This window comes from Balaenoptera physalus, assembly GCF_965194825.1.
Source record: "Balaenoptera physalus genome assembly, chromosome: 21".
NCBI classification, from domain to species: Eukaryota; Metazoa; Chordata; class Mammalia; order Artiodactyla; family Balaenopteridae; genus Balaenoptera; species Balaenoptera physalus.
Window position 1 is genome coordinate 10,758,948 of NC_138902.1, and position 21,704 is coordinate 10,780,651.

General features: G+C 44.4%; 1 protein-coding gene across 5 annotated transcripts; it reads right to left on the bottom strand.

Moving 5' to 3' along the window:
* Window positions 1-1,786: 1,786 nt before the first annotated feature.
* Window positions 1,787-19,825, bottom strand: LOC309651612 (neuronal acetylcholine receptor subunit beta-3-like). Of its 5 annotated transcripts, XM_082444439.1 has the most exons (6): window positions 16,946-19,825; window positions 16,327-16,515; window positions 15,584-15,628; window positions 6,597-6,706; window positions 5,477-6,359; window positions 1,787-3,289 (listed from the first exon to the last, which is right to left on the bottom strand). In XM_082444439.1, the coding sequence occupies exons 3-6, from the start codon at window positions 15,608-15,610 to the stop codon at window positions 3,155-3,157; spliced, it is 1,155 nt and encodes a 384-aa protein (XP_082300565.1). In that variant the 5' UTR covers window positions 15,611-15,628; window positions 16,327-16,515; window positions 16,946-19,825; the 3' UTR covers window positions 1,787-3,154. The 5 variants fall into 5 exon arrangements, with proteins under 5 accessions (XP_082300565.1, XP_082300566.1, XP_082300563.1 ...); XM_082444440.1 differs by lacking the exon at window positions 16,327-16,515; XM_082444437.1 differs by lacking the exon at window positions 16,327-16,515 and having other exon boundaries at window positions 16,619-19,825.
* Window positions 19,826-21,704: the final 1,879 nt, after the last annotated feature.

Sequence of the window (21,704 nt, forward strand, 5' to 3'; positions counted from 1 at the left end):
ACTGTGCCACCAGGGAAGTCCCTAGAAGAAGACTTTAAAGTAACTATTCCCCTAATATATATTCCAGAGGGTATGACATCTGAAAAGAAGAATTAGAGTTGTTGGAAATCAAATACATGATTTATCCACAGACAAACCAATCCCCCACCTGGGTAGGTGGGCTGAATAGAAGACTAAACAATAACTGAAAAGCAAATTAGTCAGCTGTAACATCAAACTGACAATGGAAAGAGTTAAAGAAATAAGAAGTATGAGAGAAAAGTTAATAAGTTAATAAATATGGAAGACATCTAGGAATACTAAAACCCTTCTGTTAGAAATTTCAAAAAGAAAGGGGAGGAAGAATGGAAGACAGGAAATAATGAAAGAAGACAAGAAAATTTGCACAAGTTGAAGAAAGACATTAGTCACCACGTGCCAAGACAAGGAGAGAGGGAGTAAGTCTTACACTTAGACACATACAGCATACAGGTGACATTTCTAAAGTCCAAAGATGAAGAGAGAAGCTTAAGCTTAAGAAGCTTAAGGAAAAAACAGGAATCTGTAGCAATGAGAATACGAATCATCCCTCACCATAGTTCTCATCTATAATGGGGGATATTGTAGAATAATGTCTTCAGAGTTCTGAGGGAAAATGATTTTGAACTCAGAATTCCAGGCCCAGCCAACCTATTCTGTGAGGGCAGAATGAACTACAATTGCAGAAATGCAGGGATTCAGAAAGGTTACCACACTCAAAACTTTCTAAAAGAATGGCTTAGAGATGGATTCCTCTGAAATAACGAAACGCATCGGCAAAAGAGAAAAACAGGATAAAAAAAATTGGAAAACTTAGGATTAAAAAAACTGGTAAACCAAGAAATGAATAAAACGATTAATTGTTTAGAATATGGTTGTAGACAAAATGTATTGTCAAGACATTATTCAGAAGAAAGAGACACATAATATAAAAATTAATAATCTGGAGCTAAATTCTGGATGATTTAGAGAAAATATAAAAGGTGATAAAGAAACAGGGGAAGTGAAGTTGATTTAGCATCTTGTTTTGTTTAGAGGGTAGTGGGACAGGTGTTAATTCTCAACACTGGTAAAAGAAGTTTGTATGTGCTTATTAATAAATTAGTAGAAAAGGGTGCATACTTTTCAAATCATTAGAGAAGAAGGAACAGACAAATTCAGTCAAGGCTGAAAAGGAGCAAAATAAGAAAGAACAAGAAAACATTACACAGAAAACACAAACAAAATGGCATAAATAAGGCTAAACATATTGGTGGTAACAATTTATGTGAAAAGGGTAAATACTTAAATTGGGTTTTTAAAAGTCCCAGCTGCAAAGAGTTTATACGAAACATGCCTTGCACAAAATAATCCAGAGAAGGCTTGGATTTAGAACTGGGAAAGGAGAACAATTATTTCAAGCTAAAATCCAGGATTTGGCATCATCGAGAGAGAAGACTGTCAGCCTCTCCCCATAAGTCTCAGAGAGGGAGTCGGGGTGGGTGGGGGAATGAGGTGCTCCCAGAGGGCAGGGAGACACATGCAAACAGAATGGGAAGAGTCTTGGTGATGGTTTCTTTGGATCTGACACCAAAAGCAAAGGCAGTAAAAGCACAATAAACAAGTGGGACTACATCAAACTAAAAAACGATTGCACAGCAAAGGAAACCATCAGCATGAAAAGGTAAGCTATAGAATGGGAGAAAATATTTGCAAACCATATACTCGTTAAGAGGTTTCTATTCAAAATATGCAAGGAACTCATACAACTCAGTAGCAAAAACCAAATAACTCAATTAAAAAATGGGCAAAGGATCTGAATAGATATGTTTCCAAGGAAGACAATCAGATGGCCAGCAGGTAGATGAAAAGGTGCTCAACACCAGGGGAATGCAAATCAAAACCACAATGAGGTATCACCTCATGCTTATTAAGATGGTTGTCATAAAAAAGACAAGAGATAACAAGTGCTGATGAGGGTGTGGAGGAAGGGACCCCTTGTGCACTGCTGGTGGGAATGGAAATTGGTGCAGCTACTATGGAAATCAGTATAGAGAGTCCTCAAGAAATGAAAACTGGAACTACCATACGATCCAGCAATGCCACTTCTGGAAACGAAATAATTCTCTTGACAAGATATCTGTATCCCTATGTTCACTGCAGTATTATTTACAATACCCAAGACATGGAAACAACTTAAGCGTCTGTCGATAGATAAATGGATAAAGAAAATGTGATATATATGCAATGGAATATAATTCAGCTATAATGAATTCAGCCGAATATAATTCAACCATTTGCTGACAGGACAGCAAATGTCCTGTCATTTGCGACAACATAGATGAACCCAGAGGACATGATGCTTACTGAGATAAGCCAGACACAGAAAGACAAATACTGCATGATCTCACTTATAAGTGAAATCTAAAAAAAAAGAAAAGAAAAAGTTGAACTCATAGAAACAGAGAGTAGAGAAGTGGTGGCCAGGAGCTAGGGGGCGGGGAAATAGGGAGAGGTTGGTAAAAGGGTATACATTTTGGGTTATAACATGAATAAGGTCAGAGGACCTCATGTAAAACGTGACTACAGTTGATAACACTGCTTTGTGTAATTGAAATTTGCTAAGAGCGTAGAACTTAAATGTTCTCAGAAAAAGAAGAAGAGAAGAATAAGAATAAGGAGAAGGAGAAGGAGGAAGAGGAAAGGAACAGAATGGAAAGCCTGGAGAGTGCAGCTGAAATGGATTAGATTAGATGAAGGGACATAAAAAACCATTATCAGAGCATGTTCAGAATTTCAGTTTTCTAGGAGAAGGCTGGGTCTGCCCACACCTCCTCCTGGAACTCTTCATGGGCCACTGCCACAGTCCTAGTGTGTCTCGGCTCGTGACCTCAGGCCTGGACACACGATTCCTCCCTGAATGTCTGCAGAAGCCAAGGCAGGGGTCTGAAGAGGGTCTGTCTGATGTAAACCCAACTCACTCTCACGGCAACCAAGGTTCAACCTCCCTGAGGATGACACAAGATGCCGTCTACACTCGGGGCCTCCTGATAAGCATGTGCGCCTGGACGCTGTATACACGTGGGGGCTGGATGTCAGTTCTAGGGTGTAATTCTGTCTTTATGTGTGTGATTCAGATTGCTCTGGAGGCTTGTTCCTAATGGTAACTGTGTAGCCACATCTTCAAAGCAGGGGTGAAAATCAGAACTGAGCCGATGACAGACGCGATCAGAAAGAGCCAGAGGAAGATCCGGTCGAGAACTTGAGCTGCGAACTTCCAGTCCTGCACCACCTGCAAAAGAGAAAAAGACGCCTCCCATTCAGGATGCTGGGCAGCTGTTCTGAATTCATTTCAAGGGACTTCAGGAAGAGTCCTATTCAGATTTACAGCCCTGCAGTTTTCCAAACGCACCTGACACATCCCCTGCAATATAGGCTTCCTGGGACCTCACTGACGGTGCCCAAGAAAACAGCACATATTTCAAGTTCATGGGAAAACACTTTCATCACCGTTGAGGATGTAAAATTGAAAGAACAGAATCATTGATGCGTTTGTAAACGTCACTGATTGAAATGGGAAAAGCCTGATTTTTACCCAAATAAAAAGCCAGCATCTCTTACTGTGATGCTTCCTGATATGACATAGGAAATAAATCACAAATTTATAAACTAAGAATTTTTGTGGTCACTTGACTCAGGCCCTCTTTTCCTCCACTCCCCAGGTGGGTGGGGCTGCAATGGACACTCCTGGAGGAGATGACAGGAACTGGTGAGGGAGAGAGGAGACCAAGTCCCTCTGGAGGAAGGGAGGCTGGGGAGACTGGGCAGTGGCCAGTGAGGGCAAGGTCAGAGCAGGACAAGCTGCAGGGTCGGCGGGGGTCGGGGGGAGCCTCAGAGACGGGGCCAGCAATCTTTCAAGGGAAAATAAGTGTCCCATTTCCACTACGTGGGGATTTGGTAAAGATAGAACCAAGCAGGATGCCTGCCGTTCTAGAAGGAACATAGAAGCTGATGCAGAACTTGAATGTATTTTGTGCACATAGAGGTTTAGAAATAAAACCTTGGGGAAAACCACGAAGAAGACAGATGAAAATGTTAAAAGTTTCAAACTTAAGTGGGGGATTATTAATGATGTGAATCATCTTAAATGTTTTGTATTTTCCAAATTCCCTATACTGATGATGTGTTATTTTTATAATTTTTAAAAAAGCTATTTAAATCTTTGTATTAGAATTTCTAAAAGGCACCAGGAACTATATTCAATATACTGCGATAAACCATAATGGAAAAGAATATGAAAAAGAATGTATATGTATGTATAACTGAGTCACTTTGCTGTACAGCAGAAATTAACACAACATTGTGAATCAACTATACTTCAATCAAAATAAAATTAAAAAAAGAATTTCTAAAAGATATAAAGAAAGAAACAAACAAAAAACCCTTAAGGATAGCTGTAATGTTTTTTCTATAGCAGCATTTTTTCTAGTGCTGTTTAAAACATTTTTCAGTGGATGAAAAAAATGACAAATTGTAAGAGAGGAGAGATACTAGGCAGTGTCTACATGAAAAGTAGAGGATATTTCTAAAAAACCTTATTCTTTCATAAGTTTGTTTATGAGATCAGGATCTTGGCACTAATTTTCACTGATTTTAGAGTAAAATAATCGAACCCTATAAACTGGTGTAAGTATTAACTCGTTTTAAGCAACAGACCTGTTTTTGTGCTGAGTATTTATATGTCAAATAATATTTTCCTTCCACGGGGGAGGGACCATGTAGAGGAGGGAGGGAAGACGGGGAGAAGAAAGATGAGGATTGACATTTACTGACTGCTTACATAATCATAAGACCACGTGCGCTGGGCACACAGTGCATGTTTCATACTTGACGTCACTAATTCCTCACAATAACCCTTCAAGGGAGGTTTCAGAAAACTGAAGTTCAGGTTAAGTAGCTTTTCTCAAGTCATATGGAACATGGGTAGCATCTGCATGCAGGACCGTTTTGAGTCTGAAATCCACACCCTCGTCACATTTCAAAAAATAAATCTGTTTAAATCTGTGAACTAAATATCTGTTGTTACATCATGTTTTTGTATAAATTTAAAAATTGATTCTTTCTGTTTTCTTTTTTCCAAATATGCTGAATAGAGATAAACGTCATCCCACTAAAAGTGAGAGATAAATGACCAGAGACCAGGATAACCAACTTAAAATGTAGAATTGAATTATTTTAGATAGAATTAAGGCTACTTATAAGAAATAGTGCTTAATCTATAGTCGCTCCTCTTTTGCTCATTCTGTTTTTGTGAACTTCTCCCTGAAAATCCATACTGAAGTCTCTATTTTGTGTCAGGGCTTGTTTTAAGTTTTATGTGTGTCAAGCAGAGAGCTAATAAGGTCACATTTTAAACAAGGACGCATTTGCTGTAAACGGACGTTAAAATCTCAGTCCTGGCTTGTGGCGGTCCCCTCACCTGACTGATGAAATGCTCTTTCTTCACGTGGCTGGAAATGTATCTGATGGAATCTGCAGCCTTTTCCAGGAAAGCGGCCAGAACTTTTTCTCCATCGCTAATCTGCTTTTGTTTCCTTTTTTCGAGGACTTCACCTCTCACTGCCGGTTTACTCTCCTCTTCATCCGGGAAAGAGTAGCCATCCACGTGGTCCTTCATGCAAAGTAATTTAGGAAGTTTTTGCAGAAACAGCCGCTTAACCCAGGGGGCCATGGGGTGGTAAGTGGAGGGAGATCTGTGGTGGACGTTGATGACAAACACGGTGACGATGATGGACAGGGTGACGAAGACCATGATGAACAGGAGGTACTCGCCAATGAGCGGGATGACCTTGGAGGAGGACGGGATGATTTCTTCAATCACCAGGAGAAACACTGTCAGGGAAACCAAGACGGAGGTGGATAAGGAGAGCTTCTCCCCCTCGTCAGAAGGCAAGTAGAAGACAAGCACTGTCAGAACGGACAGCCCCAGGCAGGGGATGATGAGGAAGAGGGTGTAGAACAGGGGCAGGCGGCGCAGCACGAAGGAGTAGGTGATGAACGGGTACCGGTACGCGCCGTCTCTCCTGCTCCCCGCCGTGCCCTTGGCGTTGAGGATCTCCCACTCTCCGTTGTCGAAGAAGTCTTTTCTGTCCACGTTCTCGTCTATCAGGACGAGGTCAACCATGGTCCCGTCGTAAGTCCAGGATCCGAACTTCATGGAGCAGTTCTGCCTGTCGAATGGGAAGAAGGTGACGTCCATGGTGCAGGAGCTTTTGTAGCTGGCGGGAGGCGTCCACACCACGGTCCCGTCGGATTTCACGATGGCCTTGGTCATGTGCGAGCCTTCGAACCGTCCGTCAGCGCTGTCGAAAAACAGTTCACCTGATGGTTAGTTGAACACATATTAACTGCTTTTTTGTTTTTCCCACCGTCGTACTATTTGTATTTTATGACTTTCCTACCACAGGGTCAAACAATATTTCCAAAAGGAATAATTTTCTCATTAAAGTTGTACCTTTCTCTTAATTATTTTGGCACAATCAGGCTTTTCTATTTCTCCTCTTAATCCGACCAGTGCACTTTTCTACTGTGATACTTACTTTTCAAAGAGAACTATGTCAGGAAGCCAGAGAGATTCTGACGGAACTTTAATTGAATGAATTCCACCGTATTCATCTGGATTCCAGCGTAATTTGTGGTCTGTCCATTCCTGTGTGAAATTAATATACTGTAATTTTGTTCTGAAAATTCAAGGTATTAGAGTTTGGCTGAATACCTAGAGAGGCTGAATCATTTTGCATTCCCACTAGCAATCTAACAATCTTCAAGTTTATGTTAATTTACTAATCCAGTGTTTTATTTTAAAAGGGAAATTCATCCACTTCAGACCTTATGACCCTATCCGTGACTCAGGGCAGGTCAAGATACAGTTCAAGCCAGTCTGGTCTTTGATGGTGCCCAGACTCTCACACCTGTCCAGTCTGGGATTTCCAAAATTGCCGTAACTACCTCACAATTTAGAGGCTCAGCAACAAACACCACTGATTCATGACCTATGTTTTCAGCCTATTTTCTCCTAAGGAACAAAAGAAAAGCAAAGATAGCTCTAACTCAGTTTATTCTAGGAGAGTTGGTCCAGTGATATTGTAATCTCATGATAATGGTATTGAGACAAATGATTTTGAATATCAATCAAGAGTCTTGGGCAAAGATGCATGCAGCATGTTAATGGGAAACTTCCAGTATCTGCTGACTACTCTTGAGGACATTATAACTTTTACCCAATGAAAAAATATTTCCCAGGAATCTCCTTTTAAGTTCTAATCTGAATTTATCTTGTGAGTACCAAATCCAGTTTTAAATTATATTCCTAATGCTGTTAGCCTCCAGATGCTTGCATATTTTTCCTTGTAATAGAATGAAATCATTTAGCATGTTTTACAGGGGCTGGTGGATCCAGATTAACAAAACTGACCATTAATTGATTGAATTATGAAGGATGATGTATGGATGACCCAGTTACAGCAGAAATGGACTTAAAAAGATTTAGGATCTAGAATCTTATGAAATCTGACCTGAAAATTAATTATTCCCCTGTCTGTCATGTGGACAGTTGAGGAATGATACAGGAGAAGATTAAATGACATTTCAGGAAGTTGGGAGGGTATGCCCAGTGTGAGGCTTCTTGGAGCCCCGTGATGCCAACTTTGTCATTAAAAAATCAGGAGTCAGCAGATAGATGATTCACTAGATGGTAAAATACTGAAATATGCATGATGCCTGGAAAAGGATGGAACTATACGCACCAGATGAGACACCGTCTCTCTTAGGCAATATTTGTGAGGCTTAATCCTTGAAAAACAAATTTAAAAAGATATGGGTCTTTAAAAAGCTACGCTGTAAAGGATTAAATAAAATTGCATGACTACTTATGGAAAACCATGCATATGAAGACTGACAGTTTAAGAGCCCAAACTAATAAAGCATTTACCATGCTTACTTGGTACTCACAAGCTTCTCTCTTCCTTCCTCTTCCTCTGCCCATTTTGAAAAGCAAATGTAATTTCCTTCCTATTAATTATTTGTCTCCTGCTAAGGAGATTTCTACTACCGGCAGCAAGCCTGAATCCCAGAAATGCTGAAGGGAACTCAGAGCAGCATTTTTGATCTGTTTTCACTTTTACATTTTAAAATTTTCCTTACAATAAAAGTCACTCTACAGTTCTACAGGCAAACAGTTGGATAATCACTAATGCCATCAAGATACCAGAATAGCTCTGTTGCCCCCGAATTTTCCTCGGGCTGCCCCTTTGTAATCAACCCCTCCCATATCCCCAGTCCCTGGCAACCACTGATCTATTTTCTGATCCTATAATTTTGTCTTTTCCAGAATGTCATATAATGGAATCATACAATAGGTAGCCATTCCATCCTGACTTCTTTTACTTATCAGAATACATTTTGGACTCTTCTAGGTTGTATTAGTAGTTTGTTCATTTTTATGTTAGTGAGAAGTATTCCACTGTATGAATATACCACAATTCTTTTTATCCATTCACCAGGTAAAATATCTGGATTCTTTTCAGTTTTTAATGATTATAAATAAAGCCACTATAAACATTCTGTAGTTTTTTGGGTGAAAACCATTCTTTTTTTTCTCTTGGGTAAATACCTAGGAGGGGGATGGCTGGGTCATAGAGTAAGTGTACGTTTAACTTAATATGATACATACCGGAGAGGCTGAATCATTTGGCATTCCCACTAGCAATGCATGAGCATTCCAGCTGTTTGGCACCATCTCCAGTACTCGGTATTGTCACATTTAAATGTTTAACTATATTATAATAGTTGTAAAGTAGTATCTCATTATGGTTTTTACTATGCATTTTCCTAATGACTAAATGATGTTGAGCATTTCTTCCTGTGCTTACTTGCCATCCTCACGTTTTATTTGGTGAAGTGGTTGTTAAATCTTTTGCACATTGTTCAGATGGGTTGTCTGTTTCCTTCTTACTGAGTTTTTAGTTCTTTATAGATATGGAAAGTACATTTCTATATATAAAAATAGATCCCGGGCAGGGAGCGAGCTGCAGGCCCACAGGCGATGAGCCCCGGGACAGATGTGCACTCGGGCAGACTGGCTGGAGCTGGGCTCTTACACTCTGGCTCCGTCTTTAAAAATCAGTGTTAAGCGAGCACAGTCAGTGAGTCCAAACCCACAGTTCCTCCGCTTGGAACCTAAAGATCTGGAAATCAAACTGCCTGCTTCTGGAATTCAGTCTTCTCTCTTCTACAGGCACTACCCCTCTTTACCTAAGCCCGGCTCTACAGCCAAGGAGGAAGGTGGGGAGCTCACATTCTGGGGGCACATCCCAGCAAACGCACACTGGCCATACAGACTGTGCTCAGGGAAGTGGGCCAAGCCCCAGAGGGAGAGGCTGTTCAGTCAGAAAGATTTGTCTCGCTCACCGGACAGCAAGATGAACAGCTGTGGCCAGAGACAGCACAGAGACAGTGCTTCAGGAGGCTCACAATTTGGGGGGAATTAATTCATTCCACAAATATGCGAGGCTTATACCAGCACTGCGCAGGGCTGCCTTGCCCTCCTAGCCTGGGGCCATCTCAGACAAGAACGAGTAAACTAACCGGCAAACCATCACCACACCCTGTGGTCACTGCCATGAAGGGCGCGGTTCGGGTGTAAAGATGCAGGACGGTGAGTGGACAGGGAAGGAGGTTCGGATTTGACGACATCGCAGCTGAAGCAGAGGGTAGGAAGGGGCAGTGGGTGCTGTGGAGGGCAGGTCAGCCGTGGCCGCTGTTCCAGGATGAACAGCAGACGTGAGTGGATGGATGAATGAGGGACACGTCTCAGTCCTCGAGGAGGATATAAAGACAGCTCCAGTGGATTCAGGGTGTGTTCTTGACCAGTAAAGGAAAAGGGGCAGGTGGGACTTGAGGTCATTGCCGCTGACTTGGGGGTACCCGAGAGAGAGAGAGAAAGAGAGAGGCAGCCCTGAATTAGAGTTCCACCCCCGCACTGTTCTTTACTAGCTGTGCTCCTCTGCGGGGTTAAGGGAGACATTCCTCACCATCTTGGGGTCCTTCTGATGCTAGACCTGGGGAATCAGAGATGCTCTCCCCCCCGACGTGCCCATCAGAGCGGCTCACAGAATTCCCAGCAGGTTGTGGTCCACCATGATGCTGGCTGAGCCCCACACCCCAGGGCCACTGCTCGTCTTGGGGTCAGCTGGGTCAAGGTGAGGATGCAGAGCCCAAATCCCCGGTCCTGCTCTCTAAGGAGCTGTGAGGCTTTCTGATCACTTCCCTGCTCTCTCTGAAACCGTGGAGGCGTTTGGAGATTGATCTCCTATCTCTGCTTTCTTAAAGCAGTAGATTAGAAACAATATCCAGTGTTCACGGCGCATGTCCTGGCCAAGATTCCCAAAGCCCTGTACAAACATCAGCTTCACTTTGCATCAGTCCCGGGCTTGAGAGCTTGTTATCATAGGAAACAGGGGAGCGCAGGGTAGGCCAGGGCCAAATACCAAAGTTAATCTCTGACTGAGAAAAAAAATGGAAACATACTCCCAGTCTAGCTCTCTTAATTCTGAAAAGTGCAACTTCAAATGCATATCATATATATTCCCTTAAAACTGTCTTTTCTTACATATATTACCTGAAATATCACCCATAAGTGTCGAGATATTACCAAATTTCATTCAAACCTAAATCATAAGACTTTTTAAAACTATAAGTCATGACTTTTTTATAATAAATAAATTCTCCTAATTATTCTTAATAATTAGAAAATATATTATTATAACAATTAGTAATTCTTAATCCCAAGACCAAAAGATAGTAAGGAACAAATATTCCTTGCTGGTGATTGGCAACCTCTGGGACACCCTTGGGATCTTCAGTTATCTCAAAGTCAGGTGTGAAATTCCTAAAACTGAATTAATGTTGATTCACTTTAAAGACAGCAACATGACATATTATATGTCTTATATTCCCATAGTATCTATGAGTTTTCAAGGCCAAGAAATGGGCTTTGTCATTAAGGATGAGAAAGCCTACAAAGGTGGCACCAGGAAATGACATTTATTGAGTCCCCACTACGTGCCAGACCATGTAGGAGTCACATTCATGCACACAATCCCGTTCAACCTCCCAGCGACACTGTGAGCTAGGCATTGCCTCTATTTCCTAGATGAAGAGACTGAGGGTCAGAGAGGTGAAGTGACCTGCTCAAGTTTATACAGTGAGACTTCGGATTCCTGACTCACTCTGCTTGAATCCATGTGAATCAGAAGACCACACGGGTCTCCTCTGCTAAGGTCAGAGTGAGGCTGTAGAAAAGGAAGGAAAATAAGATGGTGAGGGAGGTCTGAGGTAAATTCCTAGACGTACAAGTGCCATTGCAGGTTGTGGAAGGCTTTGGGGACATGGCCCAGACCTTAATGGCAAGGCCGTCCTTTCCTTGGGTTTGTTATGAAATAAACCAGCTTCTTGGTTTTCTGCTGCAAGCCAGCTGCAGGGATTCATCCAATGAGGTCTTCATCATGTTTCTGAACTTTTTGTTGATCTAAAACAGGAATCAGCTGTTGGAGAAACAACACCAGTCTAAGGTGTTGGCCTGGGCAGAGATTAAGGAAGATTTGTTTCCCCTGGGGTCGCCATGGGGCTAGGATAGCAGCCGGCTCTCAGCGACAGTGAATCTTACTGGTTCATTGGAGTATGCCTCCAGCGGTGCAGGCCCAGTGCCCTCCACCATCCCCGGCATGTAGTAGGTGCTCAGGAAGTGCTAGTTGAGTGAATATACTTGACATCTGTCGTCAGAGTGATTATTCACACGATAACATCTAGGCAAAGGGCTAACCCTCCTGTCATTAAAGAAGGGATATTTTCATCTTCCATCCCCTTTTGGGTACCTACGGTGCAGTTTTCCTACCCTTGACAACGACGAAGCAGAATCTGAGCGGCTAGGACAGTGAGTATTTCTCACGGAGTTTTAGTGAGTTAATAATCTATTTATGATTTATATGGTCTTGATTACTCTCTGGAAGTACGAAGGAGGAAGACAAATGAGTTTGCAAAATAAAATCAGTAACATAAAAATAGCTCCACGTAGAGGACTTTTTCAGGATGTCACTAAACTTGTGCTTGTAAAGGTCTGTGGTTGAGAGGATAGAAATGTCTAGATATATCAGACGAGAATGAAGGAAATAGAAGATACAGCAGAGGAATTGGGTAAACAAACAAACAAACAAAAAAACCAAGCGTCTCAGTTGCATATGCTATCAGGAGACATGCTTTTGGTCCAAGTAGGTAGAATTTTATTCCCTCTGTGGAAATAAACTAGGGAGCATTTTTCAGTGTCTGAGAGGGCAATGACAAAAGAGGAAGGTTTGGTCATTTTTGTCTTTATTTTGACTGAGGTAGACAGGGGTGATTGGAAACAGTTTCCTGTAGATTTGCTCTGGTGTGAGAGCTTTGGGAAGTCATGTTATTGGGAAGCCTATTCAGGTGGGTCACAACTTCTCCACTTTTATGGCTTGTAGAACTTCTACTGATCCTGCAAGAGCCAGTTTAAATGTCTCCTCCCCTTGGAAGCCTTCCCTGATTTACTCCCTGTTTCATTGTCATTATTGTAATGACCCAGTTCCTTATGTATATACTTTCCTTATGGTGTTTATCATATTACAGTAGTTGTTTTTTACACAATTAACACCAGATCCTCTCCTTGAAGCAGGGCTGTTTTGTGCTCTGTACATCCAGGATCTAGCAGAGTGCCTGGCCCTTAGCAGCCTCTCAATAAACCCTGTGGAATGAATGGAAGATGGAGCGAACCCTAGCCTCATTCTGTCCCACATGTCTTTCTAGACCAACTCCATGAGACGTCCCAGAGGTTGAGGAATCGAAGCCTTAGAAGGCCAGGATTAGGAATCGGACTCTACAGGGACAGCCCTGAGAGGAGGGCCGGACGTCTCCCGTCAGCTGCCTCCAGTCTGAAGAAGAATATGTTTCTTTATACAAACCAGGCTGCACCTAATAGTGTGTAACCCGAGGCAAGTCACTCCAGTCCTCCAATCCTCAGTCTTCTCATCTGCAAGGTGGGAATAATAACAGGCCTGTCCTAGGAGGTGGCTGTGAGAATTGAATGCATTCATTCCCGTGACACAAGCGGCAGAGTGACTGGGCACTTGGCAGGTGCTCAATAAATCTCAGTATTATTGTTGGCTACTCTGAAACTGATGTCTGTGTAAAACTCTAATGGTAGTTTTTTTTAAACATCAATTTTTCTTCTTTTTATCATCCCTTTTCTTCTGTCCTTTCTTTTACCTTTTTAGTTTTAAAAAGCTTTAAAAAAAGTATAAAAGTAACATTATGGTGGAGCTCCAATGCCTCCTCTTCCAGGCAGCCTTCCCTGCCTGCCACCTAGGCCATAGATTCTCCTTTCTTTTTTGTTGCCACATTGTTTGTGCCATAACATAGCCCTTATTGACTAATACCTATTGTGACATTCCCGCTCCAAATCCAATCTGTGTGAGTGGAATAGTTTCCTGATATTTTCAGTGGTTTCTCCCACTTTGAATCCTCCTCTAATTTAGAAACAGGCCTTGATGTTTTGTGCGAAGCTGGATGTGCAGACAAGGCCCTAACTGGGGAAGGCTGGTTCCAGCCAGGTGAGGCAGACTCTTCAGTCTCTGGTAACGGGGGTAATGATACCTGCTCTGCTAATTCAGAGAGGTTGAGAAATGTAAATGGATAAGAGCCATGACAACCCATTGCAAATTAATGCAATGAAACCGTGTTACTCTCGTTACTTCTATGACATGGGAACCAAAGTCCCCAGCTGGCTTTTCTAAGTGTCAGCTAGCAAGCCCCCACCTCCCCCTGGAGATTTCTCTTGCTCTGTTTTGGGTGTTGGGGGTTTTTAGGTGTTGGTTCTGTCTTCTCCTGGAGGCTCTCACCAGGCCACCGTGATTCTGGGGCATAGGTTTGTGAGAGGTCATTTCTAAAGTACAGCTAGAAACCAAGGAGCAGTGGTTTCTTCCCTTCGTGTCTGACATTGTTCTCTTTGGCTGAAATGACTCCCTATTTCCAAAATCTCAAGAAAAGTGAGAAGTCCCTGCTATCTCAAAGGCCAAGGGTCCTGGACCACTGTTTTAAGTGTAAGAGCTTAACCTCAAGGAGCAGCTGGAGGAGGTGTGTGTGAATCAGTGAGAGTCTGTTCGTTTGTTTTATTTTTGCCAAATTCCCAAGCCTATTTACACTTTAACAGAAAAGCTTTTCTTCTCTTCCCTGAAAGCTCAAATACAGGACTTCTTACTGATTTTTATGAACTCGAAATACTTCCAAATTCCACTTCAGAAAGTGCAAAAGTGGGATAAGTTCTGAGGAATGAGATAGGTATATCGAAAAGTACATTTATTTAAATTGTATTTTTATATCTACATTCCTAGCTTATTATTTTCTCCTGGACATTTTTATTTGCAAGTAAAATAATATGCAGATCCATTTCATAACATGTTAACATACCTACCAAGAAAAGAATCGGAGAACTAGAAACTAGTAAAATTTATAATGATTATCCAACTCTGATCAAAGTTTTTGGGTGGGAGAAATTTGATGACACCAGATGAAGTCTAGGGAATCTCCTTACAGTCTCTTTTATCCATTGTTCCTTATAAACAAACCGTTAGCAGAAAGACCTGAACAAGTCTACTAAGCCTGAATAGATAACTAATTCATTTCAACATAAACAAGTGAAAAATATTATGTTTGTACATTAAAATTAAGTGAGGTAATTAACATATCCCCACTGGGAAGATTTTAAATCTCTGGGAGATGAGGCAACATCCTGTAAAAAACCAAATAATTGCTAACAAAAATAAAAAGTAAGCAATTAAATCAACCTTCTCCCCTCCTATCAAGGAAGTGCCAATATTTTCTCCTTTACATGACATATGCAAACTTGGATGGTAATTATTTCCTGGCAACTCCAGAAAGAGCAGGAAACAGGCTATGGCCAAGCTAAGAGCTGAAAACCATTCACATGCTTTTCTAGTCATGTCAGGAAAACGGAGATTCATCATTTTGACTTGGGCTTCACCTTGCTCTGAAGTTGGTGGTGAGTGGCCTCTGTCATTCCCTGTTTTCTGTTTCTAGGGAACAACATTAGGGGAAGAGTCATCCCAGGGAGGACCAGGGGGGAGGAGGGAGATTTTAACATCCCTGATTTTCTTATCCAGTTGTGGTAGCTTACATGGGGATAAGTTGCGCCCTGGAACCTTTCCCCCCTTTCTCCAAGTAGCCCAGGGACCAGTGTCAGAGTCACCCTCCTACCTGCCAACTCCAGGAGCAAGAAGACAGAGCAAGGTGTGCCTACGGGCTTCCAGACTGACCTCTGACTCGTGCAGAAGAGAATACAAAAGAATAAACCCTTCCCCAAACTCTCCCAAATATCTCCCTGGAGAACTCAATATGCTCTTTAAAATCATTATTTCTCAACGGGAGCCTTTCTCAGTAGAAAGAACGGGAACAGTTAGGGGGGAGCTACAGGCCTGGGACTGACAGGTACCTGCTTGAGCCACACGTTTGTTGTCATCAGCTGATTCTTCTCATCCTAAGAGAATGAAAATTAAATTCAAATTAAGTGAAACCGTGTATTGGATTTTTTTTTTTTTGTCCGAGACTTCCTGAGTCTTACCTTTGAGGGGTCCAAAGTGAAAAGGATTCTCAACTGAAGAACAGTTAAATGGCATTGAGACCCTAAAGTATTATGCATGTTTTGCTTAAAATGAATAATAATAATTAGAGCAAGTAGTAGTTCACTGTGGTGATATTTATATAAAATTGCATAACCGAAGGCATGGTAAGGGTGTGAAGTAGAATGAAGTATTAGCTAAATGGGAGATGGGCTTTGCATGATTTTCTAGAAGGAATCCTGGGCGTTGAGTCAGCTGGGTTGGATGCATGTGTGCACTTGTGGTGGGGTGGAGGATTTGGGCAATGGCGGAGGATTATTCTGTGACTTTGGGGGCCACGGCAGAATGATTCTGCAGAATCGGGGTTGTTGAAGTTCATGGATTTCCCCAGGGACATCATGGCAGAAATGTGAGCCCGACAGGAAAATTAGTAGAGAATGTTAAGGTGTGGCGTGTCAGGGAAGGGTATGGGGTCCTGAGGGGATCCGGGAGGGGATGGGGTCACCCAGGCACTCACTCTGGTGCTGTCACCATCTGCTGTCCCTCCCCGCAAGCACCCCTGCCAGCCCTGGCTCAGCACCCCCTCTGCAGCCCTGCCCCTCACCCTGATGCTCACCTTGGTGGCTCCAGCAGAACTGCCAAGGGCGATGCCCTCCTAGCAGGCACATCCCCCCACCTCCCCCGGGGAAAAAGTCCCTCCTCCACGCCACCCACGCCCCGCCAACAGTGTTGCAATGAAAATGACATTCTCATTCTTTCCGCGGGTCATTTCACTGGCTTCTTGGGGCAGGTTTTATTTTTAAAACTGAAATGGCAGACGTGGGGAAAGAAAACAAAATCAAATGTTAGCCTCGAGAATGGGTGAAGGAATGCATGTTCTTTGCAGCTGAGGGCCGAAGATTACTCACCACATCTACCAGCTGAGATATTTTCAACCCAAAATATACTTTTATGGTGTCATTAGAGTGTAATACAGGGCGAACCCATTTCTGGTAACCTTGGAATAAATGTCTGAGCAGCGCATCTTCTTCTTCGGCTATGGACCTGAATCCTGCGGCCACTGTAAGACATGAGGGGACCCGAATTAACCAGGGAGGTGGGACGGCTGGGTCCACATTCTCCAGCCAGACATCGTGTATTTCTAAACAGCCTGATTCAGCAGAGGCAGGGTTGAGGCTACAAGGGCTCTCTGTAAACATTCTCCTTACCCACCCCAGCTCCCTCCCCAAACGCACCGCTCAAAGTAGACTCTCATTCTATTTCTTTAATGTTGTATCTGGATGAGGCGATGGATGGTCACTGAACTTATTGTGGTCATCCTTTCATGACGCATGCAAGTCACATCATTATGCTGTGCCTCCTAAACTTCCACAGGGCTATATGTCAATTACACCCCAATAAAACTGGAAGAAAAAAATAATTAAAAGTAGACTCTATACCTTACCCAGAGCTTTGCTTTCTTACAGGGCTTTCTCATCAAGAGGCCGACACCTTGACCCCAGAAGGATCGTTCACAGCCACGTCTTGCCCCGTGACCCCCTCCTGACGGAGGCGGTCTCTGCCTGCTTGCACTGTCCATCACTGCGCCTGGTCTGGCCCCTTCACATCCCTCATCACAATTTGTCATGCATCTGTCCCTGTCTGTCCTCCCCTCGGGTTTCACGATGGCAGGCACAGTATCTGTGCTGTTTCGTGATGTTCATCCAGCACCTAGCACAGTGACCGGCCACAGCAGGAGCTCATTTGATGTCTACTTAATGAATGCACCAATGAAGGGAGAGCCAGGCCATTTTCCATACGTTCAGTACATGTTCACAGAACACCTACCGCATGCCCCGCCGGTTCCCTCCCTTCCTCCTGGGGAAGTCCTCCCTTACGGAGAGCTTCCCTGGCCAAGAACCAGGTTCTAACAACAACTCTTTTCCGCCCCAAGTGTACAAAAGCCCAAGAAACGCCCTAATTTCAAGCTTTAACACTCAAGTTGAAGAAATGGTTTAGGAACGTGGTCTAGAGGTAAGTTTTGTTTCTTTTCAGTGCTATGCTATCCAATTTCAAACCAGAAAACTCTTTGTTGTTTTAAATATGGCCCCTTTCTTCCTCTGTCCAGCACCCTCTGAAATCCTACAATGACTCATTCTGCACCATCCGCTTTCCCATAGAAAACCTCTTCTTCCCACTGAGAGACGCATGTGGCTGGCAAGGTCACATGCAAGACACACCCGCACGTTTACCCAGTGAAAACACCGAGAGTCTTAGTGGGAAGAAAAGCAAAATCGCACACATGCTCCACATGTGCATGAGACCTTCACTTTACTGGGGAGTCGTGATTCAGAATGTAATTCGGAATGCTCCTCCTGGGGTGAGCAGGGCGCGGATACGAGGGGCTGCGTGCCGTGGCTGTCCCCGCCCTTTCTCTTCCGCTCTAGAAAGCTGGTGACGATGAAGATGCTGAGGGGTGGTAGAGGTGTAACCTTACGTCTGTGCTTATTGACGCAAAAGCCTAACGGTTCTCAAACTTCGACACGTCAACTACTCTTAGCCAGCAGAGAGGCATCAAGAAGCAGGTCAGCGGGTGGCAGCCAGGACAGCCCTCTGTACTGGCCCTAAAACCTTCCTGGAAATGCGGGCAGTGGGAGGATAGGGAATTGAAATTCCCCGAAGCCTCTGAGGGAAGAGGCTGAACTTCCCGAGTTCCCTACCCGCACCTGGGCTTAGCTTCCTAAGCAGCGCGGCAGCTCTCATGGCTTCCCAGCTCCTCCCGGGGCACCACCCTGATCTCAGACTCCATCATCTCCCTCTTGGATTCGTGTGCTGCCTCCTAATTGCTTCACTCTTGCCCCTTTTATAGTCCATTTTCCAGCAGCTAGACCATTGCTTAAAAGCAGAAGAGGATTATGTCAGTTTCCTGCTCAAACCCTCCCCATGGTTTCCCATCAAACTTAGAAAAACACCCCCAGTTCTTACCGTGGCCTCCCAGGCCCTAGAGGGTGCCCACCCTCCCCCACCCTGGCCTTGCCCCTCGTCCCCAGGCCTCAGCCCGTCTGCACTCTTCAGAACTTGCCCGGGAAGCTCCTGTCCTAGGGAGCCCACCCTCCCCTCCTCACGGTGCCCTGCCTTTCTCACGTCTCCTCCTCAAGAGGTCACTGAGGTTACACGATCTAAGGATCCCTCCCCACACTGCGTATGCACTTCATATCCTGTACCTTTAAATGTGGGCACCTCATCCCGCATCGGAGCTCTTGATGGTGCTGTGTGCCCATCTGCTTGTCACCTGGCTCCCCTACGGCATGCCAGCTCTCAGGACAGTGCCGGCACCGTGGCTGCCGAGCTGATACCAGCGCAGTTAGTTGGCATGTGTTTGCCGAGTAGCCTTGGAGAGTTTGGGCCGGAGCTGGACCCCCCAGGAGAAGGAGGAGCAGGGGGGCCGCGGCTGTCCCCCACGCCCGCCGTCCCCCTCCCTGTGCAGGCAGCCCCTCCCCTAAGGAGGAAAACGCTGTGTGCTGGGCTCCGCGCTGGGCCTGCAAGTACCTGCCCGCCAGCTACTCGGCCTTCTTCCCTGTACAGGTGCTAACTCCACTCAGGAGCCGCGGCGCCAGCTTCAACCCCCCGCTCGTGGCTCCCCTCCAGCCAGGACGCCGTGACCTTCCTCAGTCCCTGCGTCCCAGCTCCGCCCGTGAGAGCAAGTCACTGAGGACAACATCTCATGATGGTGGAGGTACACCAGGAAGGCGGAGGACAACTGCACGATGTCTGAACCAGCACACACACGCCACACACACCACATACAACACACCACACACACACCCCATACACATAACACACACACACACACCATACACACACTCACACACACACCATACACATAACACACACACACCACACACACCACACCACACACACACCACACACTACACACCACACACACACACCCCATACACATAGCACACACACACACCATACACATAACACACACACACCCCATACACATAACACACACACACCCCATACACACACTCACACACACACCATACACATAACACACACACACACACACCATACACACACTCACACACACACCATACACATAACACACACACACACCACACACCACACACACACACCCCATACACATAACACACACACACCCCATACACACACTCACACACACACCACACACACCACATACAACACACACAGCACACACTACACACCCCATACACATAACACACACACACCATGCACACACTCACACACACCCCATACACACACTCACACACACACCATACACATAACACACACCATACCACACACACACTCACACACACACCATACACATAACACACACACACCCCATACACATAACACACACACCCCATACACATACACACACACCCCATACACACACTCACACACACACCATACACATAACACACCCACACACCACACACACACCACACACTACACACACATACACACACACACACCATACACACACTCACACACACACCATACACATAACACACACACACCATACACACACTCACACACACACCATACACATAACACACACACACACACACACACACACACACCCACACCATGGGCTTATTAGCTGGGACAGCCCTGCATTATCATAATTTTGGACATGTGAGAAGGATCCTAAGACTGCACCTCGGACCTTCCTTCCTGGCAGGATAACTTTACTGTCAGTTTGGAGGCAGTGGGAGTTGCACGTTGGGAAGGATCTCCTAAGACTATGACCTGACCTCCCCAGCCCCTGCCACTCCCAAAGCCACCCCCTCTGTGAGGACAGCTGGACCCTGCTCTTCACCAGCGTCCAGAGGGAAGTGAGCAGATCTGCTCTCAGAGACCTGTGTGTTTGTTTTGACCCTGTTGCCCATGTCAGAGGGTGAGCTGCCATCTGAGTCAAGGAGGCAAAGGCGTAGCTCCGTACTGGCTCTTACGGACTGGATGTGTGTCCCTTCAAATCCATACGTTGAAGCCCTAACCCCCAGTGTGACTGCATTTGCAGACAGGGCCTCAAGAGAGGCAATTAAGGTTCAATCAGGTCAGCAGGGTGGGGCCCTAGTCCGAAAGGATTGCAGTCCTCATAAGAAGAGGAAGAGAAACCAGAGATTTCTCCCCAGGCAAGCACAGAGGAAAGGCCACGTGAGGACACAGCCAGGAGGCGGCAGTTTACAAGCCAGGAAGAGAGCCCTCACCAGAAACCGAGTTTGCTGGCACCTTGACCATGGACTTCTAACCTCCAGAACTGTGAGAAAATAAATTTCTGTTAAGTCACCCAGTCTGTGGTATTTTGTTATGGTGGCCTGAGCTGGCTAGTACAAATCTGCATTGCCCAAAACAGACCTTACCAAAAAAGAAAAGAAAAAGGCCAAAGGTTGAATGTTTTCTGCCTAGTATCTTCCCCAAAATAGAAGCTGAAGTCACTGATGTTATTGGAGCAGATGTAGAGACAGGCCCAAAACTGTTTCTGGTTTGTTCTTCTTGTAAAATAGAATGGTATGAGGAAGGGCAAGGGCTTCCATGTTGACTCTTTGAGGCTAAGGCCTCAGTAAACATTAGATGACTTTAAGTGAATGAGCGAATGAATGAATAAATGCACAAAAGGCTATAACGGCACTTTCTGTGCATGGGAGACCAGCTCACGGCTCCAGAGGATGTGGAACCACAGATGTTCTCAGGATTTCCAGGACAAGTGGTCTCTTAAGAAATAAATGGATTCCTTCTAAAATACGACACAAATGAACATATCTACAAAACAGAAACAGACTCACAGACATAGAGAACAGACTTGTGGTTGCCAAGGTGGGTGGGTAGGGGAGGGGTGGAGTGGGAGTTTGGGATTAGCAGATGCAAACTATGATATAGAGGATGGATAAACAACAAGGTCCTACTGTGTAGCACAGGGAACTATATTCAATATGCTGGGATAAACCATAGTGGAAAAGAACATGAAAAAGAATATATACA